Source organism: Pristiophorus japonicus, chromosome 3, assembly GCF_044704955.1.
Source record: "Pristiophorus japonicus isolate sPriJap1 chromosome 3, sPriJap1.hap1, whole genome shotgun sequence".
Lineage (NCBI taxonomy): Eukaryota > Metazoa > Chordata > Chondrichthyes > Pristiophoridae > Pristiophorus > Pristiophorus japonicus.
Window position 1 is genome coordinate 316,684,694 of NC_091979.1, and position 27,860 is coordinate 316,712,553.

At 45.9% G+C, this 27,860-nt stretch overlaps 1 protein-coding gene and 1 long non-coding RNA gene across 2 annotated transcripts in view; one reads left to right on the plus strand and one right to left on the minus strand.

Annotated features, from left to right (window-relative positions):
- LOC139259579 (uncharacterized) overlaps positions 1-27,860 on the minus strand; it is a 69,510-nt gene that overhangs the window by 18,715 nt on the left and 22,935 nt on the right. The gene's annotated exons all lie outside the window — the stretch shown is intronic.
- Positions 117-27,801, plus strand: LOC139260430 (interferon-induced protein with tetratricopeptide repeats 5-like). Its single transcript, XM_070876992.1, has 3 exons — positions 117-398; positions 2,990-3,126; positions 26,286-27,801. The coding sequence occupies exons 1-3, from the start codon at positions 117-119 to the stop codon at positions 27,799-27,801; spliced, it is 1,935 nt and encodes a 644-aa protein (XP_070733093.1).

Sequence of the window (27,860 nt, forward strand, 5' to 3'; positions counted from 1 at the left end):
CTGCTCCACGAGCGGCAGGTCAGGGCGGCGACATGGTAGTCTTGTCCAGGAGGACTGTTGACATAGGTCAGCAGGTCCTCCAGACATTGTGGGGCATACCCCGACAGCTGGCCAGCATGTCCGGCACCATGGTGGAGTACGTTCTGTGGATGGCAGAGGCCCTGGAGGCGATAGCCAGGAACACTGGTGGCAGAGGCCTCCCAGTGGTCCCGGAGTGCAGCACTGCACCCCTAGGTGCAGGACCCCCAATGCCGACGACACATGCAAGCCAGGAGGAACATCTTGCTTCTGGCTCAGAGAAGGTTCCCACCTCGGGACCCTCCTCTCGTATCCGTGCAACCACCGGCTCTGCCTTCATCCCCCACAATGACGCAGCTCCTGAGGAGAGGCGGCGTGGAGTCAGGAGGGGAAGGGGTAGAGGTGGGGAGAGGAAGGGGGGGTGGGAAGGAAAGTGAGGTGCATTTCCGCAGGTGATGTCTTGTAATATCTCCATCTTGGTGTATCAAATTTGTTGTAAAGTCTGGGGTATGGGGGGAGGGGGCCACCTTGTTGGTTTGCATTTGTGTTCTGTGTTGCTGGAAATGTTGACCATTTGATTGATATCAATGTTATAAAATGTGTTGTGGGGTGGGGTGGGGGTGGGGTGTTTGTGGCAGTTGTACTTATGATTTCAGACAAATGGTCAGATTAAATATTTTTTATTTAACATAACCTTGTTGCGCATTATCTCAGATAGCTGCACCATTACACACTGGTGATTCCTTAACATGAATGGGTATAACTAAATTTAACTTGAATCAACTTAAACTTTAACTGGCACCAAGGTGATGCGCACCATTGATGTCTGAGCTACACACACAGCAGTGTGTCAGCTTTGTCAATAACAGCAACGTTCTTACAGGCAAAGCGCTCAATTATGAGATGCTGACGTAAGAGTCTAGCAGCTGTGTAGCCACCACGGGCCCTTTCCAGCAGTCTAGAGGGGAGCGTGGACATGGTTGCATAGCCAGCCTGATTGTGTGGCCCGAGGTCAGCATCCACCTCCTCGTCCTCCTCTTCCTCTCTCTCCTGAGGTGGACCGTCAATCCCTTCTGGCAATTCTTGCCCCCTCCTGAAAGCCAAGTTGTGCAGCATGCAACACACGACCACGAATTGAGCCTGAAAGGAACCGGATGCGTAGAACGAAAGTGCCGCAGTGACGTTGCCCTCGATGGACAGTGCGGTCCTGAAGGTGCTGGCAGGCTGCAGATCTGCTCTGATGAGCTGGCATATCTCACTAATAACGTCCTTGTGGAAGCGCAGTCTCCGAAGGCAGGTGTTCTCGGACAAGTCGAGCTAAGACCGCTTCTACCTGTAAGTGCGGCGGGTGTCTGGTCTGGTCCTCCTCATCAGTCTGGCACGTCTTAGATTGGGCACATAATGCTGTCGATTACACCCTGTGCCATTTCTACTCTGCAGCATCTGCGTTGTCATCAAGGCAGGCTGAGAAATGGCTGGCCCCATTCCAATAACTATAAGTATAATGCCGATTGTTCACAAGCAATAAATGTCCCCACTAAGACACCTAAAGTAAAATCCAATCATCCACAGTATGATAAGATGTCTGTTCAGATGTTCACATCACCTTAAAAGAACTCCAGAGTACATCCGAACTCCCCTGAAGTTGAAGCAGAGCAGCCTTTTAAATGAAGTGACGTGCGATTTACGAAATGACGTCCACACCGCTGAGAGTACTTCAGGTCAGTTCAACTTTTTCACGGCGTTTTTTTCGGCGAGCGAGATTGTGGGCGATATGCGTACGAGGTGCTGAAAGTCACGCTGGGTGATATTATGGCCATTGGTTTCGCCCATTCTGATCTTTCCGCTCAAAAAAAGTGGATGGGCAGTATTAATTTTTATCAGCGTTACGTACATGCCGAAAGTAACGCTCGCCGATAAGTGACCTAGAAATGGGCGTTACTTTCCATTTTGTGGCTAACTGGACGATATATGGGCGTTACACCACATTTTAGCGTTAAAATGGACGTTAAGTGGGCGGTATGCCTGCAAATATAATGGAGAATCTAGCCCCGAGTCACTTACAACTTCACTTTCAAAACCTTAACTGTCTAGCCTTTAACCCTTCATTCACCACAGCATTTCTGCAGTTACTGACCTGCTCAATCACACCCTCACCTCCAGCTTTGATGCCCTTGTCCCCATTTAATCCATTACTCTCTTTCACCCTGGTTGTTCTCCCTGGTACAGACCTCATCGCTGCTCCCTCAACTCCAAGAGACACAGACATGATCGTTTATAGCGGATAAATGGTTTTGCTATTCATCGCCAGATCTTACTGGACCACATGAAGCGTTATCGGGCCCCGCTCTCCTCTGTCAAAACTGATCACTGTTCCACGATCATCCTGAAACACAATGAAAACCCCTGGCTTCTATTCTCCACGACAAACAGCAATCTTCAATCCCTCTCCACCTGCCTCTTCCACCCTCATCTCCAATAACAAGTGCGAGGAGGTCACGGACATCTTGGTCATGAACACTGAGACCATCCATTCAGCTGTGTCTACCACTTCCGTCCTTTGACCAAGCCCACCAGGACAAACTCCACCGATAGTTTCCCTCTGCCCTAGCTCTGAACTTGTATCTTTCTCTAGTTTCTCTCCAATCTCCCCTCATGGCCACTCCAAGCTCACCTTGTCCATCGGACCCACCTCCTTGTCACTCAAACCCTATTTTCACCAAATTGATGACCACCCTACTTCCCTTCCTGGCCCCTATATTAGCACATATTGTTAAATCTCCTCAGGCACTGTCCCCCTCCCCTTCAAATCTGCTGTCACCACCCTTCTCAACAATTCATCTCCAACTCCTCTGTCCTTGTGCATCACAGACCCATCTCCAAATTCCTTTCCTCTCCAAAGTCTTTGAATGTGTTATCGCCTCCCATGCCGATTTTTCCCAAAACTCCATGTTTGAATCCCTGCAATCAGTTTTCCACCCCTGCCACTGAACTGAAACGGCCCTCATCAAAGTCAGAAGGCGGTCAGCAGGGACTACAAAGGGCAGCGACAGCTTGGAGCAGCAACAGTCGGGAGGAGACCAGCATCGCGAGAGCGGAGCGGGCATGGTGGGACTACAAAGGGCAGCGACAGCTTGGAGCAGCGACAGTCGGGAGGAGACCAGCATCGCGAGAGCGGAGCGGGCATGGTGGGACTACAAAGGGCAGCGACAGCTTGGAGCACCAACAGTCGGGAGGAGACCAGCTGGGGACACTGCGGTGCATCCACGAGACTGAGAGCTACGTGGATAATTCCCTGGATTCTGGGGCGGTCCCAGCAGATTGGAACACTGCAAATGTAACGCCCCTATTTAAAAAAGGAGGCAGAAAAAAAGCAGGTAACTATAGACCAGTTAGCCTAACATCTGTGGTTGGGAAAATGTTGGAGTCCATTATTAAAGAAGCAGTAGCAGGAAATTTGGAAAAGCATAATTCGATCAGGCAGAGTCAGCATGGATTTATGAAGGGGAAGTCATGTTTGACAAATTTGCTGGAATTCTTTGAGGATTTAACGAGCAGGGTGGATAAAGGGGAACCAATGGATGTGGTGTATTTGGATTTCCAGAAGGCATTTGACAAGGTGCCCAATAAAAGGTTACTGCACAAGATAAAAGCTCACGGGGTTAGGGGTAATATATTAGCATGGATAGAGGATTGGCTAACTAACAGAAAGCAGAGAGTCGGGATAAATGCTTCATTCTTGGGTTGACAATCAGTAACTAGTGGGGTGCCACAGGAATCAGTGCTGGGATCCCAACTATTTACAATCAATATTAATGACTTGGAAGAAGGGACCGAGTGTAACGTAGCCAAGTTTGCTGATGATACAAAGATGGGAGGAAAAGCAATGTGTGAGGAAGACAGAAAAAATCTGCAAAAGGACATAGACAGGCTAAGTGAGTGGGCAAATATTTGGCAGATGGAGTATAATGTTGGAAAGTGTATGGTTATAAACTTTGGCAGAAAGAATCAAAGAGACAGTTATTATTTAAATGGAGAAAAATTGCAAAGTGCTGCAGTACAGTGCAACCTGGGGGTACTGGTACATGAAACACAAAAGGTTAGTGTGCAGGTACAGCAAGTGATCAGGAAGGCCAATGGAATCTTGGCCTTTATTGCAAAGGGGATGAAGAATAAAAGCAAGGAAGTCTTGCTACAGTTATACGGGGTATTGGTGAGGCCACACATGGAATACTGCGTCCAGTTTTTATTATATATGTAAATCTGTAAATACTTTGTTTAACCACCAGAGGGCTCATGCCCTGGAGTCCCAAGGGATCCCACAATCCCTTGGGAGCCCTTGTACATCAGGAGGCCTCACAGGCTGGAGAAGCACTCGGGAGACCTGTTACTTTCAGCTTACAGTATCTGGTTAAATTCTTGATTCAAGACATAACAACTGGCGGCGAGATACAGACAACGAACCCCACCGCAACAATGCAGAGAACCGTGGACATCCTGGAGATATTTTCGGAGGGAGATGATTGGGAAACCTTCGTGGAGCGACTCAACCAATACTTCGTGGCCAACCAGCTGGAAGGAGAAGCGAATGCTGCCAAACGAAGGGCGATCCTCCTCACCGTTTGCGGGGCACCACCGTATGGCCTCATGAAAAATCTGCTCGCTCCAGCAAAACCCACAGAGAAGTCGTACGATGATTTGTGCACACTGGTCCGGGAGCATCTAAACCCAAAGGAAAGCGTTCTGATGGCGAGGTACCGGTTCTACACGTATAAGAGGTTTGAAGGCCAGGAAGTGGCGAGCTACGTCGCCGAGCTAAGACACCTTGCAGGACATTGCGAATTTGAAGGACACTTGGAACACATGCTCAGGGACTTCTTTGTACTTGGCAAGGCCAAGTAATACTTCGCAAAATTTTGACTGTAGAGACCCAACCTTGAGTAAAGCCATAGCGATAGCCCAGGCGTTCATCGCCACCAGTGATAATACCAAACAAATCTCTCAGCACGTGAATGCTGCTGCAAATACTGTGAACAAAGTAACGTTGTTTTCGAATCATAATGTACAGGTCAGGCCTCACATGCCTGCAGCTGCATGTCCGCAGATATCTCAGAGTCCACCATCAAGGGTGGTGAATGCAAGGCCATTAACACCTTGTTGGCGCTGCGGAGGTGATCATTATTTCCGTTCATGTTGCTTCAAAGGATACGTTTGCAAGGGCTGTGGAACAGTGGGACACCTCCAATGTATGTGCAGGCGAGCTACAAACCCTGCTAATCCTGCAAAGCACCATGATGCAGAGGAGGACAGATCCACGGTGGATCATGACGAACCAGAGCCTCTGACTGAGGAGGCAGAGGTATATGGGGTGCACACATTTACCACAAAGTGTCCCCCAATAATGCTGAAGGTTGAATTAAACGGACTCCCGCTGTCAATGGAGCTGGACACGGGCGCGAGCCAGCCCATAATGAGCAAAAAGACTTTCGATAAATTGTGGTGCAGCAAGGCCTCAAGGCCAGTCCTGACTCCCATTTGTACTAAACTGAGAATGTACACAAAGGAACTGATTCCCGTAATCGGCAGTGATACCGTAAAGGTCTCCAATGATGGGGCGATGCACAATTTACCACTCTGGGTGGTACTGGGCGATGGCCCCACGCTGTTCGGCAGGAGCTGGCTGGGAAAGATATGCTGGAACTGGGACAGCGTCCGAGCGCTCTCGTCCGCTGACGACACTTCATGTGCCCAGGTCCTAAACAAGTTCCCCTCACTGTTCGAACCGGGCATCAGGAAGTTCCAAGGAGCAAAAGTGCAGATCCACCTGATTCCGGGGGTGCGACCCACCCACCACAAGGCGAGAGGGGCACCGTACACGGTGAGAGAGAGGGTGGAGATTGAGCTGGACAGGCTGCACCGAGAGGGCATCATTTCGCCGATCAAATTCAATGAGTGGGCCAGTCCGATTGTTCCAGTTCTCAAGGGAGACGGCAACGTCAGAATCTGTGGTGATTACAAAGTAACTATCAATCGTTTCTCCCTGCAGGATCAATACCCGCTACCAAAGGCAGACGACCTATTTGTGATGCTGGCGGGAGGAAAAACATTTGCGAAGCTGGACTTGACCTCGGCCTACATGACGCAGGAGCTGGAGGAACCATCGAAGGGCCTCACCTGCATCAACACGCACAAAGGTCTCTTCATTTATAACAGATGCCCATTTGGGATTGATCAGCTGCGGTGATATTCTAAAGGAACATGGAATGCTTGCTGAAGTCGGTCCCGCGCACCGTGGCCTTCCAGGACCACATCTTGGTTACAGGTCGGGACACTGTCGAACACCTGCAGAACCTGGAGGAGGTTCTTAGTCGGCTTAATTGTGTGGGGCTCAGGTTAAAATTCTCGGTGCCTTTTCCTGGCGCCTGAAGTGGAGTTCCTGGGGAGAAGAATCGCGACGGACGGCATCAGGCCCACCGATTCGAAGACGGAGGCAATCAAGAATGCACTGAGACCATAGAACGTGACGGAGCTGCGGTCGTTTCTAGGACTCCTGAACTACTTTGGTAACTTCTTACCAGGTCTTAGCACACTTTTAGAACCACTGCACTCTTTACTATGTAAAGGAGATGAATGGGTATGGGGTAAATACCAAGAAAATGCTTTTGAGAAAGATAGGAAACTGTTATGCTCAAACAAATTGCTTGTGTTGTATGATCCAATTAAGCGTTTGTTACTAGCATGTGGTGCGTCGTCATACGGTGTCGGGTGTATATTGCAACAAGCTGATGAATCTGGGAAATTGCAACCGGTTGTTTATGCATCCAGAAGTCTGTCTAAGGCTGAGAGGGCCTACAGCATGATTGTAAAAGAAGCGTTAGCGTGTGTTTATGGGGTAAAGAAAATGCATCAATACCTGTTTGGACTCAAATTTGAATTGGAAACCGACCGTAAGCCACTGATATCCCTCTATTCTGAAAGTAAGGGGTTAAATACGAATGCATCGGCCCGCATCCAGAGATGGGCGCTCACATTGTCCACATACAACTACGCCATCCGCCACAGGCCAGGCACAGAAAACTGTGCCGATGCTCTCAGTAGGCTGCCATTTCCCACCACGGGGGCAGAGATGACACAGCCCGCAGATTTAGTTATGGTAATGGAAGCATTCGAGAGTGAGCAATGCCTATTACCGCCCGACAGATTAGAACCTGGATGACCCAGCACCCCTTAGCGTCCTTAGTAAAAAACTGTGTGCTCCACGGGAGCTGGTCTCGTGTCCCGTTAGAGATGCAGGAAGAAATAAAGCCGTACCAGCGGCGCAGAGATGAAATGTCCTTACAGGCAGACTGCCTCCTATGGTGTAATCGGGTCGCGGTGACAAAACGGGCAGGGACACTTTAATTAGTGACCTCCACAGTACCCACCCAGGTATTGTAATGATGAAAGCGATAGCCAGATGCCACATGTGGTGGCCCGGTAGAGATGCAGACTTAGTGTCCTGCGTGCACAAATGTAACACATGTTCACAGTTAAGCAATGCACTCAGGGAGGTGCCACTAAGTTTATGGTCCTAGCCCTCCAAACCGTGGTCCAGGGTCCATGTCAACTCTGCAGGCCCATTCTTGGGAAAAATGTTCCTTGTGGTTGTAGATGCATACTCAAATGGATTGAATGTGAGATAATGTCGGCAAGCACATCCGCTGCCATCATTGAAAGCCTGTGGGCCATGTTTGCCACGCACGGCCTGCCTGATGTCCTTGTGAGTGACAATGGGTCGTGCTTCACCAGTGCCGAGTTCAAAGTGTTCATGACCCGCAATGGGATCAAACATGTCATATCTTATCCGTTTAAACCAGCGTCCAATGGTGAGGCAGAGCGAGCAGTGCAAACAATCAAGCAGAGCTTGAAGAGGGTAAGTGAAGGCTCACTGCAGACTCGCCTATCCCGAGTCCTGCTTAGTTACCGCACAAGACACCACTCGCTCACTGGGGATCCCCCCACTGAACTGCTCATGAAGAGGGCACTTAAGACAAGGCTCTCGCTAGTCCACCCTGATCCACACAAACAGGTAGAGAGCAGGCGGCTTCAACAGTATACATATCATGATCATGCAAATGTGTCACGCGAAATCAAGATTAATGATCCTGTACTTGTGTTGAACTATGGACAAGGTCCCAAGTGGCTTCCCGGCACTGTCGTGGCCAAAGAGGGGAGTAGGGTGTTTCTGGTCAAACTTTCAAATGGACTCACCTGCAGAAAGTACTTGGACCAAACCAAACTCAGATTTATGGACTATCCAGAACAACCCACAATAGACTCTACCTTTTTCGACCCTCCAACACACACACAAGTGGCAACCGACCCAGCGGTTGACCACGAAGCAGAACCCATCACCTGCAGCAGCCCAGCAGGACTCAGCACACCCAGCAGCCCAGCAAGGCCAGCTGCACAGCAGCCAAGCGATGGTCCAAGAAACGACTCACCAAAACCAGCATTTGCACCGAAACGATCAACCAAGGAAAGGAAGGCCCCAGATCGACTCACATTGTAAATAGTTACACTATTGACTTTGGCGGGGGAGTATTGTTATACATGTAAACCTGTAACTACCTTGTTTAACCACCAGAGGGCTCATCCCCTGGAGTCCCAGGGGATCCCACAATCGCTTGGGAGCACCTGTAATTAAGGAGGTCTCACAGGCCGGAGAGGCACTCTGGAGACCTGTAATAAAGGCCTACGGTCACACCTTACTTTGAGCTTACAGTATCTGGTCAGACTCTTTATTCAAGACATACTTTGGAAGCAGATCAGAGAAGGTTTACTCGGTTGATTCCGGAGATGAGGGGGTTGACTTATGAGGAAAGGTTGAGTAGATTGGGCCTTTACTTGTTGGAATTCAGAAGAATGAGAGATAATCTTATCGAAACGTATAAGATTATTAGGGGGCTTGCTAAGGTGGATGCAGAGAGGATGTTTCCACTGATAGGGGAGACTAGAACTAGGGGGTATAATCTTAGAATAAGGAGCCGCCTATTTAAAACTCAGATGAGGAGGAATTTCTTCTCTCAGAGTGTTGTAAATCTGTGGAATTCGCTGCCTCAGAGAACTGTGGAAGCTGGGTCATTGAATAAATTTAAGACAGAGATAGACTATTTCTTAACCGATGAAGGAATAAGGGGTTATGGGGAGCGGACAGGGAAGTGGGCCTGAGTCCATGATCGGATCAGCCATGATCGGATTAAATGGCGGAGCAGGCTCGAGGGACCATATGGCCTACACCCACTCCTATTTCTTATGTTCTTATGTTCAAAGGAATTTGCTCTCCTGAGTAGCCTCGAAGCTCGAACTTGAATTTCTCAAATGGGAAATCACTCAATTTGTCGAGAAATAGCGATTCCGGTACTACGCTCACGGATGCGCCAATGTCGATTTCCATGGGTATTCTGGTTCCTGCAACATCGACTGGGATGGTGATACTTTTCGAATCACTGTTAGATACCCTTGTGCTCCTGATCAATTGTATTTCTTCGTCCTGTTGCTTTTCTTCCTTGTTATGTAGTCTCTGAGGATTTCTACTTATAGCCTTGAAAGTTGGTTTACTCTTCAGTCGGCATGCTTTCACAAGATGCCCAGTTTTCCTGCAGAAGAAACACTCTGCCTTCACATATGGACAACTTTGAGCAATGTGTTGTCACAGGCACCGATAGCATGACTACAATGCTCTGTTACCATGGCCAGTTGCTGAGGCCTTGGGGTTCAACTGCCTTTTTCTTTTAACCTGTGGGTGATTCACCTCGGTTGTCTGATGACTGGAAATGGCTCGAAATTCTCGGGAGTATTTGTGGGCCATATCCATTGACATAGCTGTCTGACAAGCTGAATGAAAAGTCAAGATAGGAGTTGTCAATAACTTTTTTCTAATTGCTTCATTTTTTATTCCACAAATAAAGCGGTCACGCAATACTCGGTCCTGAAAGTTTCTGAAATGACAGTGAATAGGTAGCTTCTTTAAGGCTATAATGTATGCACTGATACGCTAGTCGGGTAATTGATTCCGTATTCCAAACGCTACCTTTCAGCAATTTCCAGGGGCTCAGGACTGTAGTGCTGTTCTTATTCTCATTAGTGGCATGTCCTTTGGCTTGACAGGAACAAGCACATTTTTCAGGATTTCATACACCTCGGGGCCTGCTTCTGTCAGGAAATTAGCCCATTTTCTTTCTAAAACCACCTGATTATTACTTTCATCATCGTGGACTTCGATGATACTATTTGCTGAGAAAAACATTTCTAGCCACTCCACATGTGCTCTGAAAGTCTCTCGGTCATGTTGAAACTCACCATGCGCCCTATTATTGCCATAGGCCCAGCCATCTGAACTCTTCAGTTCAACCAAGTGTGCTTGAAATTTTCTTTGGATTTTTAACTGTTAATCAAAACACAGAAGCCCTCAAAGTATCTCTGTCGGTTGGCTGAATCATCCACCAACAAAAATTTCAGCTAGGGAATCCAATTATCCCATCCTTCATCGCCAAATTTGATATATTCTCGATGACATCACAAATGAACCCTTACAAGATGGCTCTTAACACAGGAACTTGTCAAGTGACCTGTCACGTGATGCCTTTATTGTATTTATAGCAGTGGCTGCATTACCACAGTAGTCCTTTAGGTGGAGCAGTAGTTCACAAGGTGGAACTATATATTACTTCTGTAAACCTGAGGAACAGTTTATAGAAACTGCCTCATCGCCTCCCTATCATTGTTATTCCAAAGCACTTAAGATGCAAGGATATCGGCGAAAGGTCGTCAACCTGTAACAATAACTCTGTTTCTCTCCACAGAATCTGCCTGATCTGCTGAGTAGTTCCAGCATTTTCTGATTTTAATTTCAGATTTCCAGCAGCATGTTTTGTTTTTGTAAGAGACGTTGAATTATTTTATGAAATCCAGCCATTGTTGCTATGCAGCAAAATATAACATCAACAGAGCAACCAATATACGCACAGCAAGTTCCAAACAATGCAAGAAAAAACAAATAATCCAGAGGCATTCTTTTGTTTTGGTGACATTGATTAACATATTTTCTGCAGATGCTAATGTACCTGTTGATTTCAATTTCCTGTCTCAAGTATAATTCTGCAAAATCATCTGACTCAAAAGGGTGTGGATGGTATATACGTATCTTGGAAAAGCTGAACGCACTTAGTTCTGATTTTGCAGCTGATCAGACAACAGAAATAAATGCAAACAAGAAACCGGCCTATTCATTCTGATCGTCATAGAATCATAGAATCATAGAAATTTACAGCACGGAAGGAGGCCATTTCAGCCCATCGTGTCCGCGCTGGCCTAATCCCACTTTCCCGTTCTAGGTCCGTAACCCTGCAGGTTACAGCACTTGAAGTGCACATCCAAGTACTGTTTAAATGTGGTGAGGGTTTCTGCCTCTACCACCCTTTCAGGCAGTGAGTTCCAGACCCCCACAATCCTCTGCATGAAGAAATTTCCCCTCAAATCCCCTCTAAACCTTCTACCATTTACTTTAAATTTATGCCCCCCTGGTTGTTGAACCCTCATAATTTTATACACCTCAATGAGGTCTCCTCTCAGCCTCTTCTGTTCCAAGGAAAACAAACCCAGCCTATCCAATCTGTCCTCATAGCTAAGATTCTCCACTCCCAGCAACATCCTCGTAAATCTCCTCTGTACCCTCTCCAGTGCAATCACGTCCTTCCTGTAATGCAGTGAACGGAACTGCACGCAGTACTCCAGCTGTGGCCTAACCAGTGTTTTATACAGTTCAAACTAACCTCTCTGCTCTTGCATTCTATGCCTCGGCTAATAAAGGCAAGCATTCCGTATGCCTTCGAAACCACGTGATCTATCTGGCCTGCTACCTTCATCTTCATCATAGGCAGTTCTTCGAAATCGAGGAAGACTTGCTTTCACTCTAAAAGTGAGTTCTTAGGTGACTAAACAGTTCAATACAGGAATTACAGTCTGTGTCACAGGTGGGACAGACAGATGTTGGAGGAAAGGGTGGGTGGGGAGTCTGTTTTGCCACATGCTCCTTCCTCTGCCTGCGCTTGATTTCTGCATGCTCTCAGAGATGGGACTCAAGGTGCTCTGCGCCCTCCTGGATGCTCTTCCTCCACTTAGGGCGGTCTTTGGCCAGGGACTCCCAGGTGTCAGTGGGGATGTTGCATTTTATCAAGAAGGCTTTGATTCTTTAGGGATCTGTGGACATGCACTCCCAGGTCCCTTTGTTCCTCTACACTTCTCATTTAATGTGTATTCCCTTTCCTTGTTAGCCCTTCCCAAATGCATTACCTCACACTTCTCCTGATTAAATTCCATTTGCCACTGTTCTGTCATGAGGTAAGAGAGATTTTCATCTGCAATTAACATATATAGTAAAGATGTTGTAAGAACATAAGAACATAAGAAATAGGAGCAGGAGAAGGCCATACGGCCCCTCGAGCCTGCTCCACCATTTAATACGATCATGACTGATCTGATCATGGACTCAGCTCCACTTCCCTGCCCACTCTACATAACCGCTTATTTCCTTATCGTTGAAGAAACTGTCTATTTCTGTCTTAAATTTATTCAATGTCCCAGCTTCCACAGGTCTCTGAGGCAGCAAATTCTACTGATCCACAACCCTCTGAGAGAAGAAATTTCTCCTCATCTCAGTTTTAATTGGGCAGCCCCTTATTCTAAGATCATGCCTTCTAGTTCTAATCTCCCCTATCAATGGAAACATCCTCTCTGTATCCACTTTGTCAAGCCCCCTCATAATCTTATACGTTTCGATAAGATCACCTCTCATTCTTCTGAATTCCAATGAGTAGAGGCCCAAACGACTCAACCTTCCTCATAAGTCAAACCCCTCATCACTGGAATCAACCTTGTGAACCTTCTATGAACTGCCTCCAAAGCAAGTATATCCTTTCGTAAATATGGAAACCAAAACTGCACGCAGTATTCCAGGTGTGGTCTCACCAATACCCTGCACAACTGTAGCACGACTTCCCTGCTTTTATACTCCATCCCCTTTGCAATAAAGGCCAAGATTCCATTGGCCTTCCTGATCACTTGCTGTACGTGCATACTAACCTTTTATGTTTCATGCACAAATACACCCAGGTCCCGCTGTACTGCAATCCTTCTCCATTTAAATAATAACTTGCTCTTTGATTTTTTTCTGCCAAAGTGCATGACCTCACATTTTCCAACATTATACTCCATCTGCCAAATCTTTTCCCACTCACTTAGCCTGTCTATGTCCTTTTGCATATTTTTTCTGTCTTCCTCACACATTGCTTTTCCTCCCATCTTTTTGTCGTTGGCAAACTTGGATACATTACACTCAGTCCCTTCCTCCAAGTCGTTAATATAGATTGTAAATAGTTGGGGTCCCAGCACTGATCCCTGCAGCACCCCACTGGTTACTGATTGCCAAACCAAGAATGAACCATTTATACCTACTCTTTGTTTTCTGTTCGTTAGCAAATCCTCTATCCATGCTAATATATTACCCCCAAGCTCATGAACTTTTATCTTGTGCAGTAACGTTTATGTGGCACCTTGTCAAATGCCTTCTGGAAATCCAAATACACCGCATCCAATGGTTCCCCCTTATCCACCCTGTTCGTTACATCCTCAAAGAATTTCAGCAAATTTGTCAAACATGACTTCCCCTTCATAAATCCATGCTGTCTCTGCCTGACCGAATTTTGCTTTTCCAAATGTCCAGCTACTGCTTCTTTAATAATGGAATCCAACATCTTCCCAACCATAGATTTTAGGCTAACTGGTTTATAGTTTCCTGCTTTTTGTCTGCCTCCTTTTTTAAATAGGGGTGTTACATTTGCAGTTTTCCAATCTGCTGGGACCGCCCCAGAATCCAGGGAATTTTGGTAAATTACAACCATTGCATCCACTATCCCTGCCGCTTCTTCTCTTCAGACCCTCGGATGCAAGCCATCACATCCAGGGGATTTATCCGCCTTTAGTCCCATTATCTTACTGAGCACCACCGCCTTAGTGATTGTGATTGTGTTAAGTTCCTCCCCCCCGAGAGCCCCTTGACTATCCACTGTTGGAATTTTATTAATGTCCTCTACCGTAAAGACATATAAAATATTTGTTCAGAGTTTCTGCCATCTCCATGTTCCCCATTACTAATTACCCTGTCTCATCCTCCAAAGGAACAACATTTACTTTAGCCACCTTTTCCTTTTTATATACCTATAGAAACTCTTGCTGGCTGTTTTTATATTTCGTGCTAGTTTACTTTCATAGTTTACCTTCCCTTTCTTAATTGTTTTTTTAGTCATTCTTTGCTGGCTTTTAAAAGGTTCCCAAAATGCTTGAAACTATCATTAAGGAAGAAATAGCGGGACATCTGGATAGGACTAGTGCAATCAAGCAGACGCAGCATGGATTCATGAAAGGGAAATCATGTTTAACTAATTTACTGGAATTCTTTGAGGATATAACGAGCATGGTGGATAGAGGTGTACCGATGGATGTGGTGTATTTAGATTTCCAAAAGGCATTCGATAAGGTGCCACACAAAAGGTTACTGCAGAAGATAAAGGTACGCGGAGTCAGAGGAAATGTATTAGCATGGATAGAGAATTGGCTGGCGAACAGAAAGCAGAGAGTCGGATAAACGGGTCCTTTTCCGGTTGGCAATCAGTGGTTAGTGGTGTGCCACAGGGATCAGTACTGGGACCACAACTGTTTACAATATACATAGATGACCTAGAAGAGGGGACAGAGTATAATGCAACAAAATTTGCAGATGACACTAAGATTAGTGGGAAAGCGGGTTGTGTAGAGGACTCAGAGAGACTGCAAGGAGATTTGGATAGGTTAAGCGAATGGGCTAAGGTTTGGCAGATGGAATGAAGTGTGAGGTCATCCACCTTGGGAAAAAAAACAGTAAAAGGGAATATTATTTGAATGGGGAGAAATTACAACATGCTGTGGTGCAGAGGGACCTGGGGGTCCTTGTGCATGAATCCCAAAAGGTTAGTTTGCAGGTGCAGCAGGTAATCAGGAAGGCAAATGGAATGTTGGCGTTCATTGCGAAAGGGATGGAGTACAAAAGCAGGGAGGTGTTGCTGCAACTGTATAAGGTATTGGTAAGGCCGCACCTGGAGTACTGCGTGCAGTTTTGGTCACCTTACATAAGGAAGGATATACTAGCTTTGGAAGGGGTACAGAGACGATTCACTAGGCTGATTCGAGAAATGAGGGGGTTACATTATGATGATAGATTGAGTAGTATGGGTCTTTACTCCTTGGAGTTCAGAAGGATGAGGGGTGATCTTATAGAAACATTTAAAATCATGAAAGGGATAGACAAGATAGAGGCAGAGAGGTTGTTTCCATTGGTGGGGGAGACTAGAACTAGGGGGCACAGCCTCAAGATATGGAGGAGCCAATTTAAAACCGAGTTGAGAAGGAATTTCTTCTCCCAGAGGGTTGTGAATCTGTGGAATTCTCTGCCCAAGGAAGCAGTTGAGACTGGCTCATTGAATGTTTTCAAATCACAGATAGATAGATTTTTAACCAATAAAGGAATTAAGGGTTACGGGGAGAGGGCGGGTAAGTGGAGCCGAGTCCACGACCACATCAGCCATGATCTTATTGAATGGCGGAGCAGGCTCGAGGGGCTAGATGGCCTACTCCTGTTCCTAATTCTTATGTTTTTATGTTCTGTCCTCCCACTTGTTTTGGCCACATTGTATAGCCTTGTTTTTAATTGGATGGCGTCCTTTATTTCTTTAGTTAACCACGGATGGTTATCTTTTCTCTTACGGCCTTTCCTCCTCACTGGAATATATTTTTCTTGAGTGTTGTGAAATATCTCCCTTAATGTACACCACTGTTCATCAACCTTCCGACACTTCAATCTGTTTTCCCAGTCCACTTTAGCCAGCTCTGCCCTTATACCTTCATAGTCTCCTTTATTTAAGCTTATTACATAGAAACATAGAAAATAGGTGCAGGAGTCGGCCATTCGGCCCTTCGAGCCTGCACCGCCATTCAATGAGTTCATGGCTGAACATGCAACTTCAGTACCCCATTCCTGCTTTCTCGCCATACCCCTTGATCCCCCTAGTAGTAAGGACTACATCTAACTCCTTTTTGAATATATTTAGTGAATTGGCCGCAACAACTTTCTGTGGGAGAGAATTCCACAGGTTCACCACTCTCTGGGTGAAGAAGTTTCTCCTCATCTCGGTCCTAAATGGCTTACCCCTTATCCTTAGACTGTGACCCCTGGTTCTGGACTTCCCCAACATTGGGAACATTCTTCTTGCATCTAACCTGTCTGAACCCGTCAGAATTTTAAATGTTTCTATGAGGTCCCCTCTCATTCTTCTCAACTCCAGTGAATACAAGCCCAGTCTTTCTTGATATGTCAGTCCCGCCATCCCGGGAATCAGTCTGGTGAACCTTCGCTGCACTCCCTCAATAGCAAGAATGTCCTTCCTCAAGTTAGGAGACCAAAACTGTACACAATACTCCAGGTGTGGCCTCACCAAGGCCCTGTACAACTGTAGTAACATCTCCCTGCCCCTGTACTCAAATCCCCTCGCAATGAAGGCCAACATGCCATTTGTTTTCTTAACCGCCTGCTGTACCTGCATGCCAACCTTCAATGACTGATGTACCATGACACCCAGGTCTCGTTGCACCTCCCCTTTTCCTAATCTGTCACCATTCAGATAATAGTCTGTCTCTCTGTTTTTACCACCAAAGTGGATAACCTCACATTTATCCACATTATACTTCATCTGCCATGCATTTGCCCACTCACCTAACCTGTCCAAGTCGCTCTGCAGCCTCATAGCATCCTCCTCGCAGCTCACACTGCCACCCAACTTAGTGTCATTCGCAAATTTGGAGATACTACATTTAATCCCCTCATCTAAATCATTAACGTACAATGTAAACTGCTGGGGCCCCAGCACAGAACCTTGCGGAACCCCACTAGTCACTGCCTGCCATTCTGAAAAGTACCCACTTACTCCTACTCTTTGCTTCCTGTCTGCCAACCAGTTCTCAATCCATGTCAGCACAATACCCCCAATCCCATGTGCTTTAACTTTGCACATTAAGCTCTTGTGTGGCACCTTGTCAAAAGCCCTCTGAAAGTCCAAATACACCACATCAACTGGTTCTCTGGTTAGAGATCCAACTTTCTCACCCTCCATCGGAATTTGAAATTCAACCATGCTATGATCACTCATTCCAAGGGGATCCTTTACCAGGAGATTGTTTACTAATCCTGTCTCATTACACAGGACCAGATCTAAGATAGCCTGCCCCCTGGTTGGTTCTGTTACATACGGCTCAAGGAACCCGTCCCTTATGCACTCTATGAACTCTTCCTCATGGCTACCCTGACCAATTTGATTTGTCCAATCAATATGGAGGTTAAAATCACCCATGATTATTGCTGTTCCCTTTTTACAAGCCCCCACTATTTCCTGGTTTATACTCCGACCAACAGAGTTGCTACTGTTAGGGGGCCTATAGACTACACCCAGCAGTAACTTTTTCTCCTTATTATTCCTTATCTCCACCCAAACTGTTTCAAAACCCTTATCATTTGAGCCAATCGCGTTTCTCACTATTGCAGTGATTCCATTCTTTATCAATAGAGCTACCCCACCCCCTTTTCCTTTTTGTCTGTCCTTCCAGATTGTCAAATACACCTGAAAGTTTAATTCCCAGTCCTGGTCACCTTGCAACTGTTACGTATGTAAACATTGTAACTGTGTAAGACTTGCCACCATAGGGCGCAACTGTTGGAGGCCCAAGGGTCACCTGCACACCTCGTGCAAGGGAGTATAAAAGGTTGTCTGCCATACTGCTTAGGCACTCTGGGGTTGTATTAAAGAGACTAAGGTCACATCAGTTTTAGCTCAAAGTACTCTATCTTGTGGAGTTCTTCCATACTTAATAGCAACCACGTCTCTGTAATGGCGATCAGATCATACCCATTTTTCTCAATTTTTGCCGTCAACCCATCTATTTTGTTACAAATGCTATGTGCATTTGGACATAGTGCATTTACGTTTGCTTTATTACCCTTTTTTCCTGCTTATTTCCTCTCTCCTTCAAACTCACTTTCTTTATTTTTGCTTTCTAATTCCAGCTTTTCTCCCCTCCCTACTGAATCTATTTTCAGATTCCCATCCCCCTGCCAAGCTAGTTTAAACCCTCCCCAACAGCACTAGCAACCCCTCCCACGAGGATATTGGTCCCGGCTCTGTTCATGTGCAACCCGTCCGGCTTGTACAGGTCCCACCTCCCCCAGAAGCTGTCACAATGCCTCAGGAAACTAAAGCCCTCCTGCCTGCACCATCTCTCCAGCCACGTATTCATCTGCTCTATCCTCCTATTTCTGTACTCACTAGCTCGTGGCACTGGGAGTAATCCGGAGATTACTGCCTTTGAGGTCCTGCTTTTTAATCTCTCTCCTGGCTCCTTAAACTCTGCCTGCTGGACCTCATCCCTCTTCCTACCTGTGTCAGCTGTGGTTCAGTGATAGCACTCTCACCTCTGAGTCAGTCCCATTCTAGAGATATGAGCACATAATACAGGCTGACACTTCAGTGCAGTGCTGAGGGAGTGCTACACTGTTAGAGGCGCTGACTTTCAAATGGGATGTGAAACAGAGACCACATCTGCCTCCTGAGTTGGACGTAAAAGATCCCATGGCACTATATTTAAGAAATGCAGGTAAGTTCTCCCTGGTGTATTGACCAATATTTATCTCTTAACCAACACCACTAAAACAGACGATCTGGTCATTAACACATTGCAGTTTGTCGGACCTTACTGTGTGCAAATTGGCTGCCACATTTCCTATATTACAATAGTGACTACACTTTAAAAGTATATTATTAGCAGAAAGGGCTTTGGGACGTACTGAGGGTCGTGAAAGGTGCTATAGAAATGCAACTCTTTCTTTCTATAAAAGATCCTATCCTTTATATTACACTAATTAAAGAATAGAAGTCAGTCTTGTGCATGCTGAAATACCAATCAACTCACACATCCACCACTGAGTGAGAAACAAGGATCTGGATTTACTTCTGCGAGACCACCTAAGAATGGAAGGAGGATGAAAATGGGGTGCGGAATCATACTGTCAGATTCTCACTCCTCAGAGAACCTCCAGAAAGTCCAGCCCCACATCTCCGACCCAGCAATTTGTCCACCCTCCATCATGTAATGTGTTGGTGGGATGAGTGGGACAGGGAGTGGGAAACAGGCCGAGTTCCCAGCCTCCCATCTGATACATCACCAACCAACAGGGGAGGGGTGGCAGTACAAGCTGGGGAAGTAGCAGAACGCCCTTTTGTACAGCGATGGCCCAGTACGGGCACTCTCCCTCTCTTCTGTCCCCAGTCACTAAGTTTATACAAACGCCGGCTCATTCAGCAGCGGTAAGTAAAATTGTGCTGCTAATCTTTGGGGTGTTTCTGCCCCGGTTAATGGCGGATCTTTCTCTCTCTGGTGTTGCTGTGCGATGCCACCATTCCCTGGCTGGCAGTGGTTTCTATTTTTATATCAGATTTCCAGCATCCGCAGTATTTTGCTTTTATATCCTTCCATCGGTGAGGAGACCAATACTGTGCACAGTACTCCAGGTGTGGTCTCACCAAAGCCCTACATAATTGCAGGAAGACTTACTTATGCTCCAATCACCTGCCATAAAGATGAACAGATCATTTGCTTTCCTAACTGCCTGCATAATAACATTCTCTGATTTGTGTACAAGGACTCCCAAGTCCCTCTGCACACCAACATTTACTGGTTTCTCAACTTTTAAAAACTATTCTACTTTTAGAAACATAGAAAATAGGTGCAGGAGTAGGCCATTCGGCCCTTCGAGCCTGCACCACCATTCAATAAGATCATGGCTGATCATTCATCTCAGTACCCCTTTCCTGCTTTCTCTCCATACCCCTTGATCCCTTTAGCCGTAAGGGCCATATCTAACTCCCTCTTGAATATACCCAATGAACTGGCATCAACAACTCTCTGCGGTAGGGAATTCCACAGGTTCACAACTCTCTGAGTGAAGAAGTTTCTCCTCATCTCAGTCCTAAATGGCTTACACCTTAACCTTAGACTGTGACCCCTGGTTCTGGACTTCCCCAACATCGGGAACATTCTTCTTCCATCTAACCTGTCCAGTCCCTGCAGAATTTTATATGTTTCTCTGAGATCCCCTCTCATTCTTCTAAACTCCAGGGAATACAGGCCCAGTCGATGCAGTGTCTCCTCATATGTCAGTCCTGCCATTCCGGGCACCAGTCTGGTGAACCTTGGACAGATCCTGTCACTGCTTTCCAAATGCACTGCTATTTCATCTTTGATTCCAACATTTTCCCCACTACTGATGTCAGGCTAACTGGTCTATAATTCTCCATTTTCTCTCTCCCTCCTTTTTTAAAAAGTGGTGTTACATTAGCTACCCTCCAGTCCATAGGAACTAATCCAGAGTCGATAGACTATTTGAAAATGATCACCAATGTATCCACTATTTCTAGGGCCACTTCCTTAAGTACTCTGGGTTGAAAACTATCAGGCCCTGGGGATTTATCGGCCTTCAATCTCATCAATTTCCCAAACACAATTTCCTGAATAATAAGGATTTCCTTCAGTTCCTCCTTCTCGCTAGACCCTCGGTCAGCCTAGTATTTCCAGAATGTTTTTTGTGTCTTCCTTAGTGAAGACAGAACCAAAGTATTTGTTCAATTGGTCTGCCATTTCTTTGTTCCCCATTATAAATTCACCTGATTCTGACCGCAAGCGACCTACGTTTGTCTTCACTAATCTTTTTCCTCCTCACATATCTATAGAAGCTTTTGCAGTCATGTTTTATGTTTCCAGCAAGCCTCCTCTCATACTCTATTTTCCCCACCCTGATTAAACACTTTGTCCTCCTCTGCTGAATTCTAAATTTCTCCCAGTCCTCAGGTTTGCTGCTTTTTCTGGCCAATTGATATGCCTCTTCCTTGGATTTAACACTATCCCTAATTTCCCTTGTTGAGCCACCTTCCCTGTTTTATTTTTACTCCTGTGATGTACAATTGTTGAAGTTCATCCATGTGATATTTAAATGTTTGCCATTGCCTATCCACCGTCAACCCTTTAAGTATCTTTCGCCAGTCTATTCTAGACAATTCACGTCTTATACCATCGAAGTTACCTTTCCTTAAGTTCAGGACCCTAGTCTCTGAATTAACTGTGTCACTCTGCATCTTAATAAAGAATTCTATCATATTATGGTCACTCTTCCCCAAGAGGCCTCGCACAACAAGATTGCTAATTAGTCCTTTCTTGGTACACATCAGCCAATCTTGGATGGCCAGCCCTCTAGTTGGTTCCTCGACATATTGGTCTAGAAATCCATCCCTAATACACTCCAGGAAATCCTCCTCCATCGTACTGCAACCAGTTTGGTTAAACCAATTTATATGTAGATTAAAGTCGCCCATGATAACTGCTGTACCTTTATTGCATGAATCCCTAATTTCTTGTTTGATGCTGTGTCCAACCTCACTACTACTGTTTGGTAGTCTGTACACAACTCCCACTCATGTTTTCTGCCCTTTGGTATTCTGCAGCTCCACCCATACAGATTCCATATCCTCCAAACTAATGTCCTTCCTTACTATTTCTATTCTTCCTACCAGAGTGGACAATTTCACATTTCCCCACATTATACTCCATCTGCCACCTTCTTGCCCATTCACTAAACCTGTCTATAAACCTTCACAGTTTCTTTGAATTGATCTTACAGCTTACTTTCCCACCTAGCTTTGTATTGTCAGCAAACTTGGATATACCACACCTAGTCCCCTCATCTAAGTAATTGATATAGAATGTAAATAGCTGAAGTCCTTGCAGCAACCCTCTATTTACAAGTTGCCAAGCCGAAAATGACGCGTTTATTCCTACTTTCTGTTTTCTCTCCGTTAGTAGAATCCAAGCTAATATATTGTCCTATTCCCATGAGCCCTTATCTCATGTAACATCTTGTGTGGCACTTTATTGAATGCCTTTATAAAATACAAATATACTACATCCAGTGGTTTCCCCTTATCTACTCTGCTAATTGCACCCTCAAAAAATTCTAATAGATTTGTCCAACACAATTTCTCTTTCATAAAACTGTGTTGATTCTGCCATATCACATTATGGGGTAAAATTCAGCACCTTAGCACCTCCCATTAGTTCAGTAATTGGTGTTAATGGGATGTGACAACATGAATGTGGGGCGAGGGGAACCCCGCTCCACACATCAAATCCCCTCCACCGCAGCGTCGGTGCTAACAGTTATTGCTGGGAGCCTCAACACCAGGTGGATCGTGATGTCAGTGAGTGTGCAATGCTCACTGACCGCCCGATCTGCAAAACTGATTGTCGCCACTTACCTTAGTGCCAGAAGAAACAGCCAACGGTAGAGCTGGCATGGAGCACCAGGAAGTCTACTCCAGTGATGTTTATTTAAGGGATCATCAGCAGTGAGTTGCAGCCGTAGGTTCGTGGAGCTTCAGTGCTTTCTTCTCAGTTTCATATAATGCAACAGTCTCAATCCGTGATTTCAAGGTTATTGAATATCAGGAGTGTTGTAGCAACTAAAAAGTGCTGCATTTATTCTTTAAAAAATCATACCACTACAATTGACAACATTAATTGGGGCTGTGCTGGTAGTCGACCTCCCCCTCCAGGATCTACGGCAGAGGGAGCGGAGGCAGGGAGAAAGATTGGAACATGTGGCCAGAGGAAGGAGGAGGGCCATAAGTGCTCTCAACAAGAGGGGGTTGGGCGCCTCTTGCAAAATTGTGCTGGAGTTAGCCGAGGCGCTGCCACGATAGCCCCGTGCCCCACCAATAGCACCCCGGGCCGGGGCACAACCGCCGATGACCCCTTAGTGCCACACAATGACCCCGCGGCCATTTACATTGGCCAGTGCCCCGTAAGTATTCCATGAGCGGTGTCAGTGCCAGCCTCGTGGATCGCGAACCAGGCCGAACTCCGCTCACAAGGTGAAAGTTACAGGGGAGGTCGGGAGCGCCCTGTGCAGCCATATTACCTGTTTCACCGACTCACCGATCGGCTCGTTCTTTACTTCCCTGGCATGGCCCAAGCTGCCATTGTGCAGCTTGGCATTCTGTCTTGTGTGCCAGGCTGCAGCCTTGGCACCAGGCCGCCCTGGTGACCCAGTGGAGGCCATCAGAGGCCCAGCAAAGTGCGCCAGTGCTGCCAATCGTGTCCTAAGATGGGCAACAAATACTGGCCTTGTCAGCAATGCCCACATCCCAGGAACAAATAGAAAAAAGGTATCGCCCTGGTACCTGCCCCATCAGGAAGTGGAACTCGGCGAGATTGCGCTCCACTTCCTGTGAGGGGCGGTAACCGCAATTCCGCGGCCGGGGCGGGACTTCTGTGCCGGGCGCAGGAAGTCCCGCCCCCAGCCGGTTAGCACCCCCAATCAGGGCACTGGGAAATTTCTTCCCCGAGGACTCCAATCATTTCTTTGAGCAGTGAGCACGTATTTTGCATGCAGTGTAAAACATTGGTGCATATTGCTCAATCTCCAACCTTTCTAATGACACCGCCCATTCCTGGGCGATAATGAAATTCTCGCCCTTTGGTTCTTTGTCTCATTTTATAGGTTTAGCTTCGATTCACATTCAGGAAATGATTAATTGCGTACAATAACTGGATAGTATAAATAAGCTGGAAAACAACACACTAAACACTCTTCTCGATCAATTCACCATTGGAACGATTGTTGAAGCTGAAAAAGAAATTTTAACAACGCATTGTCCATCGATCAGCACGATGAGGTAACGGTCATTGGAATTCCTCCTTTATTTAAATTTACGTGTAGACTATTGAACAAGGAACTAGTTTTCAGAAATAAAGTAGTTTACATTACAAAGCAGTTGAAATGCAGAGAGCTGGGATTAGTGGCTCACAGTGAGACACAGAGATAAGGGAACACTGCTGCACCAAGACTGGTGATAGTCAGTAAACATGAGGCAAAAGGCAGACCTGTTCATAGGATTATAACTCAAACAACAATTTACATTATTTTGGACTGGGCTCTGTTGAAAGTACAAAGTTAAACTTGAATATTATACTGTCGTGGAAAGGCGTATTCTGTAAGTGCCCTCAGGTCATATCCAGAGTTTGAAGAAAGAAAGTTTCACTTTGTGTTCCATGGGAATCTAGAAGGGATCTACTAATGTAAAATAGTGATTTCCAGCACTTTCATATATCCAAACTAAAGCAACCTGAACTATAAAGCAAAGGGAGAGTACAGCATGGACTGGGATGGGGGAATGGACACAGCATGAAATGCAGGAGGAGAGTGCCAGCCTAAAGTGTGTAGGAGAAGGAAAAGTGCTGACTTACATTGAGAATGGGGGCGGGGGAGAAGAGTGCTGACATGAACTGGGGGAAAGGACAGGTGCAGCAGTTTGAACGGAGCAGCAAAGGGAGGAAAGCCACCATGAACTGGGGCAGGGGTAAGAATGACAGCTTGGATTGTGGGGGGAGGGAGACGAGAGCCAACAGGAACAAGAGGCAGGCGGAGTAGAGTGCAAGGAGAAGCTGGGATGGCTGGGGGATGAAATGTATCGACGTGAGTTTAACAGCAAGGAAGAAAGAATTTGTGTTGATGTAACACCTTATCACACCTCTCAGAAATGTCCCAAAGTGCTTCACATTCAGTGAATTATGTTGCAGTGCAGTCACTGTTGTTTTGTCAGGAAATGTGACAACTCAGTTTGCACAACAACAACAACTGGCATTTATATAGCACCTTTAACCTAGGAAAACATCCCAAGGTGCTTCACAGCAACGTAATCAGACAACAATGGACACTGAGGCAAAGAAGGGGATGGTTAGAGGGATGACAAAAGCTTAGTCAAAGAGATAGGAGATTGTAAAGGAGGAGAGTGAGGTGGAGAGGTTCAGCGAGGGAATTCCAGAGTATCGGGCCTGTCTGGGCTGATGGCTCGGCCACCATCAGTGGGTGAAGTGGGAGAAGGACACGAGCCCGAGTTAGAGGAACACAGAATTCACGGATAATGCCATAGAATCTATGAGGTCCACTTGATCCACTGGAATAGGCAGAGGCTGCCTTGGTTTAACATCACACCTGGAGGATGGCATGGTGGAAGATTTTCAGCAGGGTAAGAGTCAGTTCATGAAACATGGTCTTTCAGAATGCTGATATCTTTGTGTTGGGCCTTCTTTTCTGCTTTAAGGATGGGATTAGAGAGGGTTACATAGGATACACAGCACAGAAACCGGCCATTCAGCCCAGCCAGTCCATGCTGGTTTATGCTCCACTCGAGCCTCCTCCTGTCTTTCCTCAGCTAATTCTATCTGCATAACCCTCTAATCCCTTCTCCCTCATATGCTTATCTAGTCTCCCCTGAAATGCATCTATACTATTTGCTTCAACCACTCCATATGGTAGTGAGTTCCACATTCTCACCGCTCTCTGGGTAAAGAAGCTTCTTTTGAATTCCCTATTTGATTTCTTGGTGTCTGTCTTACACTGATGGCCTCTAGTTTTGCTCCTCCTCAGAGTGGAAACACTCTCTCTGTGTCGACTCTATCATAACCTTTCATAATTTTAAAGACTTCTAGGTTCTCCTTCCGCATGTTGGGGTGGAGAATGACCTGCTCACAGACAGCAGGGTCCCTGTGGAGGACCAGGTTGATGATCTGTTTAGTGGAGAGTTACCTGGACTGCCAATGTGAGAGGGAGAGTGTTTTAGAATTAGCTCTGACCATTTTAGTGAGGAACTCCCATTTCAGAATGGAATGCATGAATGAGAAGGAGATGTAATGGGTGAACCAACAGGCAGACTGAGTACTTCAACCAATGTTCCTGTTCATATCATTGGGAGTGGAGGTGTTTGAGGTGATGCTGTACATTGCGTGAGAAGATTAAATGTCCATGAGCTGGTACATCAGCCAGCATGAAGGAGACCAGTGTAAGTACAGCTGAGATTTGCAGTCATACCTTTTCCTTTTGCAGTGGTTTTTGCAGAGGTCACCTTTGTGTGACCAGAGATTTCATGGTCAGTGGGTCCAGGAGTCGGGAGAAGGCTTTAGTTAAAGAAACCGGAGAGAGGGGAGGGGGTGACACAGCCAGTCTGAGACGGGTTTTGATGAATTTTGTTCTCTTGCAGCAACACACAGAAGGATTTGTTGAAAGTGAAGCTCGATTGGCTTCAATGTCACTTCACATGGGGCCCACAGAAGGAAAACATTGACTTGGACAACATGAAGTCTAGATTGCAAGATTCAATACAGGCTGGTGTGAAATATCAGGCCAGGTCTTACAACCACCTCGCTTTTGTAAACTGTCTGCAAGGCAACTGTGAAGAGGCAATTCAAAACTTAAAGGAAGCTGAAAAGATTCTGAGGGAGAACCATGAACATGAATTTGAAAGAAGAAGCATCATCACCTATGGAAACTATGCCTGGGTATATTATCACATGGGCCAACTGACAGAGGCCCAGTCCTACCTCGACAAGCTGGAGATGATCTGTAAACAATTTACTGATGGCTCTTGGTATACAGCACTGATACCTGAAGTATACGGGGAGAAGGGTTGGTCACTGTTGACTTCTGCTGCTCAATACTATGAAGAGGCAAAGGAATGTTTTGAGAAGGCTCTGGAGGAAGATCCTGATGACACTGAATGGAACGTTGGCTATGCGACTGCTCTGTTCCGTCTGGAAGGGTTTTCTCGTACCCCAGAGAGTGGTGACCGCAGCCAATCAGTGAAGCAGTTGCGACGTGTGCTGGAACTTGATCCAGATGACTCTGTAGCCATGGTGCTGTTGGCTCTAAAACTACAAGAGTTCAATCAAAAGGAGGAAGCACTGAAATTAGTTGAACAAGCATTGCAGAAGTCCCCTGATCTTCCATATGTAACTCGTTATGCAGCAAAATTTTACAGAGCAAAAGGAGATGTGGAAAAAGCTGTGGAGCTGTTGAAGAAAGCATTCGAAATTACCCCAAACTCTACCTTTTTACACCACCAAATAGGTCAGTGTTACAAAAAAAAACTATATCGACTGATCAAATATCCAGGCAGCAAAGACCCTCGCAATCCTGCTTTTCAACAGAAAGCTGACTTAATCAATAAATGCAAGTACCATTTTGAAAAGGCATTTGAGCCCCGCCCATTAACATCTATTAAGGCACAACTGGATTTTGCAAAAATCTGTTCATTAAATAAAGAATTTTTCGAAACAGAGGCGATCTACAGCAATCTACTGAAATTAGAAAATATTCGCCAAGAAAATAAGCAGCAAATATGTTTAGCGGTCGGATTATTTGAACTGCACCAGAAAAGATCTGAATCAAATGCCGTCACCCATTTTCTGGAAGGAGTGAAAGTCAAATATGACTCAATAGAATGGAGAAGGTGTCACGAAAACTTGGAGAAGATAGCAGACAGGCGACTTTGTATAAATTCAAGAGACAGCAAAGCCCTTGGTGTTCTTGGGTTACTGCACCAGCTGGATGGGAAGAATTGTAAAGCTATTGAATGCTTTGAAAAGGCCCTGGAGTTTGATTGTCACAATGAAGAATATCTAAGTGCTCTCGCTGAATTACGCCTTTCTATCCAGACAACTCTCTCGTTCCCAGCTAAAACTAAACATATTTTTGAAAGATGCATTAATACTCTCTGATTTATGAGCAGGTTTGGTAGGATACTTGCTTCACTTATTATATTCTGCTGGTACTTTCT

Bases quoted from the DNA above. Each gene is read 5' to 3' on its own strand.
- LOC139260430 (XM_070876992.1), top strand. From the start codon at position 117: ATGTCCGGCACCATGGTGGAGTACGTTCTGTGGATGGCAGAGGCCCTG. The intron at 399-2,989 runs GTCAGGAGGGGA...CCCTGCAATCAG, and splicing joins CTGAGGAGAGGCGGCGTGGA to TTTTCCACCCCTGCCACTGA. The intron at 3,127-26,285 runs GTGGGACTACAA...GTTCTCTTGCAG, and splicing joins GCGAGAGCGGAGCGGGCATG to CAACACACAGAAGGATTTGT.